This window comes from Syngnathus acus, chromosome 12 (genome assembly GCF_901709675.1).
Source record: "Syngnathus acus chromosome 12, fSynAcu1.2, whole genome shotgun sequence".
In the NCBI taxonomy this organism is placed as follows: domain Eukaryota; kingdom Metazoa; phylum Chordata; class Actinopteri; order Syngnathiformes; family Syngnathidae; genus Syngnathus; species Syngnathus acus.
In genome coordinates, this window is record NC_051097.1 from 10,415,329 (window position 1) to 10,430,986 (window position 15,658).

At 51.3% G+C, this 15,658-nt stretch overlaps 2 protein-coding genes across 3 annotated transcripts; both read left to right on the plus strand.

Moving 5' to 3' along the window:
• The first annotated feature begins 459 nt into the window (after positions 1-459).
• On the plus strand, positions 460-10,035 carry zswim6 (zinc finger, SWIM-type containing 6). The gene is made up of 13 exons (XM_037265271.1): positions 460-1,232; positions 4,271-4,627; positions 4,709-4,857; positions 4,930-5,080; positions 5,896-6,069; positions 6,163-6,324; positions 6,428-6,574; positions 6,658-6,978; positions 7,060-7,195; positions 7,292-7,449; positions 7,583-7,746; positions 7,806-7,887; positions 7,977-10,035. The coding sequence occupies exons 1-13, from the start codon at positions 860-862 to the stop codon at positions 8,837-8,839; spliced, it is 3,237 nt and encodes a 1,078-aa protein (XP_037121166.1). The 5' UTR covers positions 460-859; the 3' UTR covers positions 8,840-10,035.
• A 210-nt stretch (positions 10,036-10,245) lies between these two features.
• On the plus strand, positions 10,246-15,658 carry LOC119131128 (kinesin-like protein KIF2A). 2 transcript variants are annotated; one of them, XM_037265274.1, is made up of 20 exons: positions 10,246-10,446; positions 11,261-11,355; positions 11,422-11,541; positions 11,606-11,660; positions 11,794-11,928; positions 12,200-12,300; positions 12,361-12,456; positions 12,688-12,742; positions 12,802-12,964; positions 13,044-13,134; positions 13,203-13,266; positions 13,337-13,428; positions 13,496-13,638; positions 13,702-13,906; positions 13,981-14,159; positions 14,227-14,304; positions 14,386-14,530; positions 14,596-14,697; positions 14,784-14,919; positions 14,976-15,658. In XM_037265274.1, exons 1-20 carry the CDS (start codon positions 10,386-10,388, stop codon positions 15,059-15,061), a joined length of 2,202 nt encoding a protein of 733 aa, XP_037121169.1. In that variant the 5' UTR covers positions 10,246-10,385; the 3' UTR covers positions 15,062-15,658. The 2 variants fall into 2 exon arrangements, with proteins under 2 accessions (XP_037121169.1, XP_037121168.1); XM_037265273.1 differs by having other exon boundaries at positions 14,227-14,530.

Here is a 15,658-nt window from a genome sequence, read left to right on the forward strand (position 1 = left end):
AATTCCTAATGTCCCTCTCAAGCCTTTTCACATTGACCAACATTCACCAGCTCAGTGGCCTTGTGTTAGAGTGCCCGCCCAGAGTTTGGGAGGTCGTGGGGTCAAACCCCGGCCGGGTCATACCGGAGACTTTAAAAATGGTACCCATTTCTTCCCTGCTTGGCACTCAGTGTAAGGGTTTGAAATGGGGCCTTACTTCTATCACCAAATGATTCCCGAGCGTGGCACTGCTGCTGCTCCCTGCTCCCTGCTCCCCTCTCCCCCAGGGGATGGATCCAAATCACACGGGGATGGGTTAAATGCAGAGGACACATTTCACCACAGTGTGTGACTTTAACTATGTGCGCCCCTGAAATACTTGGATCTTCGACATTCCAACAGGCCACTGAACGTCACACGGGGGCGGTGTTACGTTCAAGACCCGCCTCTTCCCCTCCCACACCACCACGAGGCTCCAGTGTTGACAGACAGGCAGCCTACGGGCACGCATTGCCCGCTCCGGCTAAGCTAACTAAGTTGAGCCCCCGCCCACCCCTTTTCTCCTTCTTTCGACGCCTCCGGGAGAAGTGGCAATTAGAACCCTCTCCCTCCCCGCTTGGAAGCGTCTTAATTCGGCAGCTCGCGAAGTCTTGAAGCGGACGTGCGTGAATTCCGCATTTAACACGGAGCTAGCCGAACCGACGCGACCCGCCTTCTCTTCATTTGTCAACAAAGGGGTTTGACATGCCCGCGGAAGCCCTTCCCCCCACACGGGCACCTTAAAAGGATGATTTGCCAACAACCGAGCCGTGGCTAACATTCTCGCTTCCCCGTCGCGTTCATATGCTACGTTGACTTCCCCTTCCGTTGCCGAGCTAGCATGGCGGAGCGTGCTGCCAAGCGGCTCTGCTGTAGGCCGGGCCACGGCTCGACGTGTCGGCCAGGCCAGCGAGCCGGAGCCGGGGCTTCGTCGACGGGCAGCACGCAGATCCCCGAGTCGCTGCTGGACATCGCGGCGAGGCGGGTGGCGGAAAAGTGGCCTTTCCAGCGGGTTGAGGAACGTTTCGAGCGGATTCCGGAGCCCGTACAGCGACGGATAGTGTACTGGTCATTCCCGAGGAGCGAGCGAGAGATCTGCATGTATTCGTCGTTCGGAAGCGGGGCGGACGAGAGCGGCGACGAGGGTCGGCTGCCCTTTCGCCTCGGTGTCGCCCTCCTGGAGGGCGGCTGCGTGGACAACGTCCTGCAAGTGGGTGAGTTGATCATGTTGTTTGGACTCGACTGAGGTAAATATGACCAATTGTAGAGCACTCTCAAAAGAGACAAAGGCGACAATGGGGCTTTAAATCAGCTCACTGGGAATCTGATCAGAGCTTTGAACGCAGCTTCTTCCTTCTCCTTCGGGCACTTTGCATTTCCATTGCGACATTTAAACGCCCCAAATTGAATTAAAATGCAAGCACACAATGAGAGCCTGCTCTTGGCAAGCTTTTGCGCAAAGTTTGAACGCTGCAAGGAGATGAGGTCATTTGCGCTTCTGCTTTCTGAGGAATTGACGCCTAAAAAGGTTTTGGAACTCAAATCATGAATCATTGAACTGTATGATGATTTAATCCACATGTGTGATTAAATGTGACCGCGACAAAATATGCTTCGGCAGTAATATCACTTGCACTATATGTATATATTTAGAAACTATGGTACACAAGAAATTGTTCTTATGACGTTTCTTTGTTTATATACTTGAGAGATTGCATAATAGTCTCAAATTTGAAGCGAATTGATTGATGACTGGAATGTCAACAACGTTAACAACGCATGACAGCAGTACTGGCAGACATTACGTAATTACATAAAGATGCAACTGCACAATGTCGCTCAAAGTAACAGGAAGTAGACAAATACTCAAGTAAAAACCTAAAGTAGAGGAGATGTCGCGCGCTTCCCATTTTGTGGAATTGAGTGTTTAGCCTGAAAATGCATCATGCTGCATTTAAAACCGTCCCACATTGCGGGTCATGTTAAAAACATGTCAAAATAATTTTGCAAATCTTATTTGTGTTCTCAAATACTACTTTTTTATCATACCATACATTGCACGCTTACAGCATCACAACAGCATGTTCAACTTGCGCTATTTTAGGTTGTCATTAATTACAATGATACAAACACGGTGTACTGGCCTCATCACAATGTGTGCTCGCGCCAAGGCACCACAAAGAGCCTTTAACATGTCACAAAAACTAAGCTTGTGTAACATCATCATCCCAAAGTCTTTATCGAACATCTTGAAGTGATGTAACATAAAAACAACTCAAGGCACAGGTTGGGTTTTGTTTTGACAAATGGAATGGTGACATTGTGAAACTCGTAAGGAGGTACGCATTGATAGACTCGATAATTCGCTTTGATGTGGCCGCTGATTTTTTTAGTTTGAATTTAATTAACTTGCTTCCGGCTTGAAGAGCGTTTGCTGCTTTCATGTTCACGTCGGGAGCTTCCTTTGGCCCCCACCGACCCAAACAAACAAAAGCACCTTCCGCTGCCCTCGTCAAGTAGCCGCGAGACTTGGAAGGCGGACGCATATTGAGCACAAAAGCAGCCTTTCTCAAACCGGGTCGGGGGGTGTGAGTCACACCCTCGTCTGCTTTTGGGGTGCGAGTTTGTGCGATCGCGGAGACACCAGATGAGCGGCGGCCTTCGAAGAATCTGCCTCAGTTGTCGTAGCGGTCGTTTCTTTTGATTATCTGGCACCCCCCCTCCCAGCACACCTCGGGGCCTGTAATCCAATTTACTCCGCACGCTTCATTGGAATGCTAATGTCGCCTACTACACGTCTGCGTGGCCTTTGTGCGGAATTAGCGATCGTTGTACTTCTCAAACTAGGCTTCCTGGACCGAAACATTTCTTTTGGATTTTTAAATGACCAAACTGGTCATTCAATTGTTAATTCACTCAAATCATATTTCCCTAACACCAGGATTTGCTTCACTCGGGTTTCACTACTTCATTGTGCTCCGGTCACGGTTCCCTTTCATTACCACCGATCAGGTTCTCCTGGTCCGAACGTGTTTTTTGTTCTTGTTGCGTTGCGTGTTCAACCTGATTTTTTGTTTTACTGTCGATGAAAAGAAGCATTAGTCAGTTTCCATGTGCCCTGCATGCACCTGCTTGTCAACAAGACATCTTTTTCCCTGCGAAATTGAATCTGCATTAGTGCGTTTCAGATTTTAAAATGGTGACACCAAAAAGCCTCCAGCGTGGTCGGTCATGTGCGTGTGTGGCACGTGACGCCGTGCTAGCGGACCAGCACATCGTGTACAAACACGCCTTATCTTAATCTCCGTTGAAACACAGACTGTCCTGTGACACGGCCATCTTGTGTGTCCGCAAATAAAGTCGGCTTGAGGAAGGACGTTAGGTGGCCAAATTCTTTGCCGTCAACTTCAACAAAAGAGAATATTTTCTTGGGAGTGTTGCGTTAAGGCGTCCTCCTCGGGGGAAGTCCTCGGCCGCCTTTGTCATCGATTAACATGCTAGCACGCTAAGCGTCTGGTGTCCGCATTTGGACCCGGTTAATTAGAAGGCCTGAGTTTTTCTGTTTGCCGCTTTTGCGATTTTCAAATGGCTTTCCACCACATCGCAATGTTGATTCGAATTTGATTAGTTGCCGAGCCCTACTTTTTGGTTCGTCGCTTCCCGTCGAGGCAACGCGGCTCCCGTCGCGCCTGGCCCGCAACTGAACCGTTGACGTAACCGAGTGAGAAGTAAGAGAAAGGGGGGAAAAGTTGCTCAGCTGAGTGCGTCGGGAGGTTTGGCGGCGAGCCGCAGTCCTGAGCTCAGCATTCTGTCATGCATTTCCGGCCCACCGCACGGCAACGACGCTTCTTCTTCCACCCCCACCACCCGACGCGGCGGCTCAATAAGTGAGCTGTCTCCTTCACAGAAAAGGAGAACGCCCGAGGCCGTGCTCGCTGTCTGCCAAGCGAGGGATTACGGGAGGTCATTCTATGCATTGAAAAAGACACAAAAAGGCCAAGGCTGCCCGTTGAGGCGTGAACGAGGGCTTCTACTGCCAAGGTGCGCTTTGTGTGCTCAAGTGGCCACTTCTGCTTGTAACAATAGGGTGGCTAATCTGTCACCCGAGGAGATGCGGCGGAAAAGGCATCTCGGGGAGGGCTGGGAGGAGGAACATGGAAACAATCAATGGCTAAGCTAAGCGCTAACCGTTAGTTAGCAGCAAACTTTATCCCACTTGTGACTTAACATGGCTTTGTCGCCTCCCACTCAGGCTTCCACTTGAGCGGCACGGTCCGCGAGCCGGCCACGCCCTCGGAGCCGGAGCTGCTGTGCAACGTGAGCGTGAGCTTCGACCGCTGCAAGATCACGGCGGTGACGTGCGGTTGCGGCAACAAGGACATTTTCTACTGCGCCCACGTGGTGGCGCTGTCGCTGTACCGCGTGCGCAGCCCCGAGCGGGTCAAGCTGCGGCTGCCCATCTCTGAGACGCTGTTCCAGATGAACCGTGACCAGCTGCAGAAGCTGGTCCAGTACCTGATCACGGTGCACCACACCGAGGTGCTGCCCACCGCGCAGAAGCTGGCCGACGAGATCCTGTCGCAGAACTCAGAGATCAACCAAGTGCACGGTGAGCATTGAAGACCCAAACCACAGATGGCTTTTCTCACCTGAACAATGTGTGACGTCCTGGACTTGTGCCGGTCCACAGGTGCTCCCGACCCGACGGCCGGGGCCAGCGTGGATGACGACAACTGCTGGCATCTGAACGAGGAGCAAGTCGAGGCGCAGGTGAAGCACTTCCTGTCTCAGAGCAGCTCCCACGGCTCCGGCAAGCAGCTCAACCTCCTCTTCAGCAAGGCGAGTGGACACCACACCGCCACCGACGTCCACTCTCGTCCGTCAACCATGTCGCTTTCTGTTTGTCCGCAGGTGAAAGAGATGCTGAAGATGCGGGACTCCAACGGCGCCCGCATGCTGTCGCTGATCACCGAGCAGTTCATGGGGGACCCCCGTCTGGTGTTGTGGCGTCAACAAGGGACCGCCATGATGGAAAATTACAGGCAGCTCTGGGATGAACTCGGTACTCGCAATTCTTTTAATAACAACGCGCTGTTGTCGGAATGCCGCAATGGTTGAGAACTACAGCGGACATTTAAGATTTCCAAGAACAACTCGGGCCTGGTGATTCATAAATGAGATGGAAAGCAAAGTAAAATAAAAAAAAAAGTGATATTGTTCATTTTAATGGTCCATTCTCCTGTATTAATTTGATGGCTATTTATACATAATGTTAGCATATCCATTACCTTTTACTAACGTTAGCATGAACTTACATCCTCCCTGTCAGTAGGGGGCGGCGTTTTATGCGCTGAGAACGCATTCTGACATAATTCCACCCTTAAAAAAGCTAATCAACATAAAGCTTGGTTCTGGTTTTACCTCCCAGTGTTGTGTCCATTGGCGCAGTCTGAACAAAGAGACCCCTCCCCCATACCTTCTCCATCCTCCCTCCCTCGCTCTCGTCTTCACCTCCGCCGGTTTCTTGCTCTTGTCATCTGTCATCCCTTATTCATCTGCGCTCATCGTCCATTGTCCTCTTTGCGCCTCCCCTTTTTTGCACAGTGCGCATCCAGTAGGCCTGTTGTCCTCTGAAAAGAGAAGAAAGAAAACAAAAAAAATGGGAAAATGTGCGTGAGAGGATAAATGTTTTTAATCATTTGCGAGATGAAGCACTATTTCACAGATGAATCAAATGATATCAAAATGTAAAATATCAGATACGACTGAAACGTGCTAACAACGCTACTACTGAAACATGCTAACAATGCTAATGCGCTACATAGTAACTGGCTCAATGTTGAGCTCATGTTTGGAATGGCGTTTGTGTTCTCGCAGGGGCGCTGTGGATGTGCATCGTTCTCAACCCGAACTGCAAAGCCGACCAGAAGTCGCGATGGCTGAGGCAGCTCCGCCGCTGGAACGGCATGGACGTGTGCCCCCTGGAGGGTGGAAACCACAGCAGCAGCCAGATCAGCAACGCCGTACCACGAGGACACAACGCCAACCCTGGTGAGGACCCACTCTCTTCTTTTTTTTTTTTTTAAAACGTTCCCTTAAGCTCTGAGGAACTCACTTTGTGGCTATCAAATCAATTCTTCTTAGACTCATCTCAGCGCACGGTGTTCACACGGGCCATAGAGGCCTGCGACCTGCACTGGAGGGACCCCCACCTGCAGCGCATCCTCGCCGAGGACCGTAATGCCGATCCCTGTTGCCATGACAACCCGGAACTCTTCAACAGCCGGGGCTGGCCCCTGTGGCATGGTGAGATGAACCGAGACATTTAACACAAGTTACTTCTCATCGAAGTTATTATGGTAATGTCTATTTGAACGGCAATAAAAATGATTCTGGTTGTGATTGACAGAGCACGTCCCCACGGCGTGCGCCCGCGTGAATGCTCTGCGTTCTCACGGGCACATCAAGGAGGCGCTCCGGCTTGCCGTGGCCGTGGTCAACACGATACGGAAGCAGCAGCACCGGGACTTCCACTTCTTCCGCAATATCAAGAAAGGTTTTTGCTTCGCTTAAAATCCTCCTATCCTTCCTTGATGGAGTAACATGTAAGATGACGTGTGTGTGTGCGCGCGCGGATAGATGAGCTCCACAAGAGCATGATGTCCGTCACCAATCTGGAGGGCTGGGTGGGACACCCCCTGGACCCGGTGGGGACCCTCTTCAGCACCCTCACCGAAAATGAGACGGAGACGGTCCTGGACGAGGGTGAGACGCAGAAGGCGCTGGCGGTGGAGGTGGCGCTGATCGGACTCGGGCAGCAGCGGGTCATGCCCGACGGGCTCTACGCGCAGGAGAAGGTATGCCGCAACGAGGAGCAGCTGCTGGCCAAGCTGCAGCAGCTGGAGCTGGACGACGTGCTGGTCGACGTCTTCCGCAAGCAAACGGCCATCTTGCTGGAGGGTTCGTCATCTCTGCTGTCGGCACGTTCGCAAAGTTCCACTCTTCAGCCGCTGAAGCTTGGTTGTTGGTCTCCCGCTCCAGCTGGTCCTTACAGCGGTCTAGGCGAGTTGCTCTACAGAGAGAGCGTCCCCATGCACACTTTTGCCAAGTATCTCTTCACCTCGCTGCTACCTCACGATGCCGAGCTGGCCTACAAGATTGCACTGAGGGCCATGAGGTGAGTTGAGAAGCCCCAAGAACTGTACCCTCAAACACGCCACTTTTAGGTCCGTATTTATTTCGAGAGTCATTTATCTGAGCTTTTGTGTTCAAGGATGCCGGTCCTGGAGTCGAGCATGGCGTCCGGCAACCTGTCCCGCTCGCAACGCTTGGTGCCTGCGGTGGCCAGTCGTTACCCTCGCTGGTTCACGCTCAGTCACATCGAGTCCCAACAGTGCGAATTGGCATCCACCATGCTCACCGCTGCCAAAGGTGCGACACCAATTTCCAGGCTCAAATTAAGACAGAGGTGGTACCGGTGCCAGATGTGTTTTCAGGACTTAAACACCAGCCCGCCGCTGTCTCGTTCTTGTCATATCTCACCATCTTGTTTATTTGCCGTCAGGTGACGCTGACAAGCTGCAAACGGTGTTGGAGTCCATCCAGAAGAACATCCACTCCTCGTCGCACATCTTCAAGCTGGCCCAGGACGCCTTCAAAATCGCCACCGGGATGGACAGCCTGCCTGACCTGACGCTGCTCAAGGTGGCTTTGGAGCTGGGCCTCCAGGTAAGACGCACCATAACATTATCCGACCATCCGTCTGGCTCATTCCCGATTTTTGCCAGGTGATGAGGATGACGCTGTCCACCCATAACTGGCGGAGGCGAGAGATGGTGCGCTGGCTGGTCACGTGTGCCATCGAAGTCGGTGAGTTGACAGGAGAGTGACTCTGACGACGCTAATTGTTATTTTATTTTTTACCAAACATTCTCAATTTTCTCCTCCGTGTGTCTAAGGTGTGTTTGCGCTGGACAGCATCATGCAGAACTGGTTCACGCTCTTCACGCCCACCGAGGCAACCAGCGTGGTGGCGACCACCGTTATGTCCAACGGCACCATCGCGCGCCTCCACGTGGACTCACGGCAGCAGGAGAACTTGGCCAACTCGGCGCGCGCCCTGGCCCTGCAGTGCGCCGCCAAGGATCCGGAAAACTGCGCACTGTCGGCCCTGACGCTGTGCGAGAAGGACCACGTGGCCTTCGAGACGGCTTATCAGATCGTGCTGGACGCCGCCTCCACGGGTATGAGCTACACGCAGCTGTTCACCATCGCCCGCTACATGGAGCACCGCGGCTACCCCATGAGGGCGTACAAGCTGGCCACCTTGGCCATGACGCACCTGAACCTGAGCTACAACCAGGACACGCACCCGGCCATCAACAACGTCCTGTGGGCGTGCGCCCTTAGCCACTCGCTGGGTAAGAGCGAGCTGGCCGCCGTTATCCCACTGGTGGTGAAGGGCGTCAAGTGCGCCACCGTGCTGTCGGACATCCTGCGGCGGTGCACGCTGACCTCGCCCGGTATGGTGGCGCTGCACAGTCGCAGGAACGCGGCCAAGATGATGTCGCTGGACAAGGCGCCGCTGCGCCATCTGCTGGACGCCACCATCAGCGCCTACATCAACGCCACGCATTCGCGCCTCACGCACATCAGCCCGCGGCACTACGGCGAGTTCATTGAGTTCCTCAGCAAGGCGCGCGAGACCTTCCTCATGGTGCACGACGGCCACGCGCAGTTTGCGCAGTTTCTTGAGAACCTCAAGCAAATCTACAAGGGCAAAAAGAAACTCATGATGCTCGTGCGAGAGCGCTTCGGCTGAAAGAGGAGCGGAAAAAAAAAAAGACTAGACACCACTTTTACTTGAGTTTTATCCTGCAACTTGAAGTGAACCTAAAGTCTTACAGAGTGTTTGAACAGTTTCAGCGAATGGGCCAAGATGTGAATGCAAAAGATTGCAGCAAACCCGCTTTTTATCGCCACGGACACGTTTGAGACCCGCCCGTCCAAAAGAGGAAAATCCACAATACGGAGAGCATTGCTTCAAAATCCGTGACACGGCGGACCCACAAACGACCAAGCATGGCAAAGCCGGCCGGGTTCTCTGCTCTTGAGTGTGACTGCGAGACTGTGTTGCCTTTTTTGTATGAATGAGAGTTACACTGCACACAAAACGTCAACAACCACCTCGCCCTCCGCCAACAGCCTCAAAGACAAGATGAACCAAATGGAGCGACCAGTTAGCGCCTCTTCGTTTAGGTTCTCACATGGTACCCCAGTTCTGTCCCAGTTTCAGGAAAACCATTGGATGTTACGCTTCTCAGGGATGTCTCTTGGGGGAAAATCCAAACACAAGAAGAAGAGGACAAAAAAAGCATTTTAATGTACATATGAATTGTTAAGTTATGAGAGAAGAGTCTATGTGAGGCGCAATACTTGAAACACACAAAAAACATATCAGGACGACTTGACAGGAAGTATAATGTTGTGGAAAGAAAAGCGAGCGAATAGAAAAAAAACCCGACAAAACCGCTTCAGTTCCACGTCCAAACTTTCCCTGGAGAAATATTTCCCTCCTGTGGGTCAGAGCAGCCGTTTTTCTTGCCTTGTCATCTTAACGCTTTAAAACAACCAACCACATGTAAAGCTGTTTGAGTATTTATTCCATTTCTGTTGTATCCAGCTCAAGGTCCATCTTCCAGTACAGTCTGCCCTCACTGGTAGAGGACCACTTTGGCTTGCTGGTGTAACAAGGAATAAATTCTCACAACTGCTCTCCACACAACCAAACTGTGTCTTTTAATGCTTTGTTTTGTTTGCTTAATTTTGGCTGTCCTCAGCGCCGTTTAAGATCGTGTTATTTATTACACTAGATTTAAAAAGACAGATTGTACCGTAGCATCAATGTGTTCTTGAAACTGATGTTTGATACACTGATTTATTTATGTAAATGCTTGTTTTACAAACTCGTTCAAAGAAATATTGCCTTTTTGGAATAAATTTTTGTTTTTGGTTGCAGAGTGACCTTTGCCAATGAGGAGTGATGGGGGAAAATATTAGGGCGTCTCTAAACCTAATCCTCATTTCTGATTAAGTTATAAAACACGTTTTGAATATGTGCTATTCCTGAAAAAGCGTGTTTATGTGATTATTACGGTAATACAATGACAGACAGTTAAGCAGTGTCACCGGTGACGATGAATGGACAACCGCGCATGCGCACTGGTGCCCCTCCCTGCCTCTGCCTGGCGACCAGTGGCCAACACAACTTGGCACGCTCGAGCTCACCAAATTACATTTTATTCAAATAGAATAAATAAAAACAGGAGAGGGAGAGGAGGAAAGACGCCCTCGTGGAGAGCGGGGCGATGGCCGCCATCTACGGGAAGATCTTCGTGGGCATCTACGTGGAAATAAAGCGGAGCGACGGTACGTAAGCCGACTACACCATGTCCTCCCCGCCGGTCCTGCTGCTGCCACCGCCGGCCGGGATGTTGCAAATGATCACCGCGACTAGCAAACATTTGCGCCACCGTCGTCGTCATTTTCCTGAGCGTCCTAACATGTCCGCCGAAAGAAACGCGGGCTTTTTCCATTCTGACGCCCGGTGTCAGCCGACCCAGGCGGTGGCGTGATGCTCCGTAAGTGATGTCACTTGTCTCGGAAGCTTCCCCCCCTCCCGAGGTTCTCTCCTCCCGGTCCACCGGTGTGAGATGAGCGGCATCATGTGTGCTCTGCACCCGCCGGCGGTGCGGAAGGCTGAGATGAGGGAAGGAGGAAGAGGTCTCCATCCCATGAGTAGGCCACATCTTCCTCCGAATGGCTGCTTGATATTCTTCCGGTTTGAAATGTCACAATGGGGTGGAGGGCTGTCAGTCAAGTGGGCCTGTCTTATTGCCACACCCTGACTAGGGTCCACCGGTCCAGCCTTGAGCCAGTTGTAGCCTCAAGGGCGACTATAGTTTTTGCTTGTGATAGCCATGACACATCAATTTAAATCCTAGCCGATGGTAAAAATCCACGAGTAACTGAGTAGTTGCCTATAGATGCCACAGAATGGTGGGAAAGGACTGTTTTTTGGATTGAATCTGTCTCAATTAAACTCCTCCCCTCACCCCAACCTAGTTCCTTGGCACCAAGATGAGAACTTTGCCCTTTCAGCAAGGAATTGAGGATACGTTTGGGATACAAATCAGCTCTACAGTGAGCTGCGGATATATTATTTTGAATTTCCCACACACAGGTCGTATCCACCAGGCGATGGTCACGTCGCTGCACGAGGACAACGACAGCGTGACGGTGGAGTGGATCGAGAATGGCGACACCAAAGGGAAAGAGGTGAACGCCTTCCACGCGAGGCATTTTCATCCAAATCATATTAATGGCGACATCTGCTTGACATAGATCGACCTGGAGAGCGTCTTTGCGCTGAACCCGGATCTTGCCCCTGAGGAAGACGTGCCCCCGAGTCCAGAAACTCCTCTTCCTCCTTCCAACATCGCCAAGCCCAGCAAAGTGCCCAAGGTCTGTTCTTTACGTCATTATATTTAACAGTGGATTTGTTTTGATGCTCTCTCAACTCCACCAGACCCGACGAACTACGGCGATACCCAAACCTGAAAACGCCCCGCGAGAAAACAGAGGTACGCCAGTGTTGTTGATGTCCGCAATACTGATGATGATGATGTCACTATAAATTGGCATATTAAGCTAAATCAAAGCGTCTTTCACTTTGGACACTCTTTTCCAATTGTCGATGATGGTTTGACTCTTCAGCTGCGGCAGTGGGAACCACCCGAGCCCGTCCGAGCCAGCACAGCCAGCCTGTTGAGCCCCCTCCTCCGTCCATCACCACCCAGCCCACAGCAGCAACAGCAGCAGCCAACCAATCGCTGCTCCAGCAGCAGAATGGTAGCGCACACACGCGTTCGCGCTTTTGGCTGAAATGATGTCATGATGCTCGCAGCTGGACTAGACCTTCTCAAAAGAGCCTTTGAGGGACACGGGTCGTCACGCATACAGAACATTTGTGGGATGGATTGCAAATTTGCTCATGGTGGAACTAATACGTCTTGAACACACACAATTGGTTTCATATTTCAATCAATGTTTAATGACATGGACATGGATTTTTTTTGTCTGACTTGAAATGATGATGCTAATAACACTTGTGCTCTTGCAGCGCGAAGGAAGTCTAACTGCGTGAAGGAAGTGGAGAAGCTGCAGGAGAAGCGAGAGAAGCGGCGACTCCAGCAGCAGGAACTCCGAGAAAAACGAGCCCAGGTGAGAGCCGTGCACATACGCACACTTCCCTTATGTGACACAACACGTGTGTTGTTGCAGGAAGTCGACGTGAACTTGCCAAACTACGAGATCATGTGCATGATCCGAGACTTCCGGGCCAGTCTGGACTACCGACCCTTGACCTCCAATGACCTGGTACGTTGCATTCTATCCATAATAAGTGATTCAATTGTCCATTAGTTGATGTAAAATAATATAATAAAATTTCTTGTCAATTCAAAATTCCACAAAGTGGCTAAAAATGCTTTTTTTTTTTAAATGACATACATACACATTTCATTCAATAATATAATTTGTTTTTTTTAGGCGTATGAAATTATTTGTCAAATTAAATTTTTACAAACAATTTACTGTTACTGTCTGCAGATTGAGGAACATCGGATATGCGTGTGCGTGCGTGCCAGGCCCCTCAATAAAAAAGGTACGCAGCTCGACGTGCAACCAGCCACGCAGATCTGATCCCTTTGTCTGGCCGTCTAGAACTGTCCGTCAAAGATCTGGACGTGATCACCATTCCCAGCAAGGACGTGGTGATGGTCCACGAGCCCAAACAGAAGGTGGACCTGACGCGCTACCTGGAGAACCAAACCTTCCGCTTTGACTACGCCTTTGACGAGAACTCCACCAACGAGATGGTCTACAGGTGGGCCACACCACCCGTGCGACATTTCACGGGCTGAGTTGTGTCAGCTTTGGGCATTGTTGTCGCTAAACGCTGGTAGGTTCACCGCTCAGCCGCTGGTGGAGACCATATTTGAGCGGGGAATGGCCACCTGCTTCGCATACGGACAAACAGGAAGTGGGAAAACACACGTGAGTGCTTTTATTTGGACTGCCCTGCGCCGTGCCGTGCCTTTCGTTGAACTGGCCTTTCCTTTTAGACCATGGGAGGCGACTTCTCCGGGAAGAACCAGGACTGCTCCAAGGGCATCTACGCACTTTCTGGTAAACCAGCTCTTTTTGTGTACCTTGCAAAATCTTGTCTTGTAACTTTTCTTCTGGCTGATGTGTGCAGCCAGAGACGTCTTTCTCATGTTGAAGAAGCCAATCTACAAGAAGCTGGACCTCCAAGTCTTTTCCACCTTTTTTGAGATCTACAGCGGGAAGGCAAGTGGCCTTGACGAAGATGGAGGTTGTTGCGCACACACTTGGTAACCGCGTTTTGCTTTTAAAGGTGTTTGACCTGCTGAACCGCAAAGCCAAGTTGCGTGTGCTGGAGGACGGCAAGCAGCAGGTGCAGGTGGTGGGGCTGCAGGAGCGGGAGGTGAAAGGCACCGAAGATGTCCTCAAGCTCATCGAAGTGGGAAACAGCTGCAGGTGCGGGATCTTTCCATGTAGTCTCGTTGTGCCCTTCCATTAGCGTGAACGCACCTCCCTCAGGACGTCCGGCCAAACCTCGGCCAACGCCCACTCCTCGCGCAGCCACGCCGTCTTCCAGATCATCCTGCGGCGGCGGGGCAAGATGCACGGCAAGTTCTCCCTCATCGATCTGGCGGGCAACGAGCGGGGCGCCGACACGTCCAGCGCCGACCGCCAGACGCGCCTGGAAGGAGCCGAGATCAACAAGAGCCTGCTGGCCCTCAAGGTCAAGTCTCCGGAAATGTACCGTGCCGAAACATCGGCGACCGTGTCGCTGACGACGTCGCTGTCCCCGAGCAGGAGTGTATCCGAGCTCTGGGTCGGAACAAACCGCACACTCCCTTCCGGGCCAGCAAGTTGACTCAGGTGCTGAGGGATTCCTTCATTGGCGAGAACTCTCGGACCAGCATGATCGCCACCATCTCTCCCGGAATGGCGTCCTGTGAAAACACCTTGAACACGCTTCGTTATGCCAACAGGTGAGGCGCCATGTCGGGTGGGACGTGACATATGGGACTGAATGTTTCATGTCCACTGTGCTCGCAGGGTGAAGGAGTTCGGCATCAGTCCCTCGGATATTCCCTTTTCGCAGAGCGCTCGCTCCGACCTTTCTCCCACTTACGAGTATGACCTCGCGTCTCAACTCGTCCTGTCCTGTCCAATCAGCGGAGAGGCCGATTTACCATCCCTGTTCTGTCCGATCAGAGTGAAGGAGCTGTCGGTGGAGCCAGAGACCGTCACGGACCCTCTGACGGCTGAACAAGTCAACCAGCTGGAAGTCCTGGAGGCCCAGTGGGGCGTGGGAAGCTCCCCGCAAAGAGATGACCTCAAGCTGCTCTGCGAACAGAACGTGAGCGTTGCCTGGGTCTCGCCACGCGGGCCATCCGCTTCACTGCCAGCGTGTGTCATCCGCAGGAGGAGGAGGTCTCTCCACAGCTTTTCACCTTCCACGAGGCAGTCTCGCAGCTGGTGGAGATGGAAGAGCAGGTTCTGGAGGATCATAGAGCAGTCTTCCAGGTCATCTTTGTGCCACTAATCATTTTGATATTAGCTTTATAATATGTGGAAAATGTACTTTCCAACACAACGTGTTGCGATTCCAGGAGTCCATACGCTGCCTGGAGGACGAGAAGGTGTTGCTGGAGATGACGGAGGAGGTGGACTACGACGTGGAGTCGTACGCAACGCAGCTGGAGCAAATCCTGGAGCAGAAGATTGACATCCTCACCGAGTTGAGAGGTAAAAAGCTGCGTCTCCATCTTGACCAGCTCTGAAGCTCTTCTTTGTTCTTTCAGATAAAGTCAAGTCTTTCCGCTGTGCGCTGCAGGAGGAGGAACAAGCTAGCCAACAAATCACCCCCAAGAGGCCTCGTGCACTTTAGACACACGCACACACGTTGAAAGATCCAAAAGATAGGCAGCAGCTTGTCGTCACCGTTGTACACATTACCGTCGTCGTCACTCTTCCGTGTTGCAGTCATTTATACCGGTTGCTACATTTTAAAGAAATATTTTAACTTATTTTTTCCCAGCCAATGAGGCTTTGACCGTCGGCGACTACTCAACGTTTGAGGTTGATTAATAAAGTTTTCTGTGTATATAAATTGAGCGTGCGGATCAAACCCGAGTGTCCTGAGCAGCAGATGAAGTCTTATACCGTTCAGCCATTTAAGTGTGGAGATTACCCTCCAAAAATGTAGGTATTCATTTGATAACACCTGAAACCGAAGGCTCATTCAGATTACAAATAAATCATTTCCATGCAGTCCTCCAAGCAGTTGCATGAAGAAAAATAAAATAAAAAATGGAGTAGCTGGTTGACCCCCCCACCCCCAACATTGTGCAATGCCGTAACTTCATAAAGTCACCAAAGAGGAGTTTGTCAAATTGGTTTGAGACTGACTCACACCTGACAAAAATTTAAGTGTAGTTTGTTACTTTACTTTATTGGTGATCATGAATAAAGTGCTCAAATAATA

Coding starts and splice junctions, on each gene's coding strand:
- zswim6 (XM_037265271.1), top strand. CDS start 860: ATGGCGGAGCGTGCTGCCAAGCGGCTCTGCTGTAGGCCGGGCCACGGC. Junction 4,858..4,929: donor TCAACCTCCTCTTCAGCAAG/GCGAGTGGACAC, acceptor GTTTGTCCGCAG/GTGAAAGAGATGCTGAAGAT. Junction 7,450..7,582: donor CATGCTCACCGCTGCCAAAG/GTGCGACACCAA, acceptor ATTTGCCGTCAG/GTGACGCTGACAAGCTGCAA.
- LOC119131128 (XM_037265273.1), top strand. CDS start 10,386: ATGGCCGCCATCTACGGGAAGATCTTCGTGGGCATCTACGTGGAAATA. Junction 13,135..13,202: donor CAGGAAGTGGGAAAACACAC/GTGAGTGCTTTT, acceptor CTTTCCTTTTAG/ACCATGGGAGGCGACTTCTC. Junction 14,920..14,975: donor CATCCTCACCGAGTTGAGAG/GTAAAAAGCTGC, acceptor TTGTTCTTTCAG/ATAAAGTCAAGTCTTTCCGC.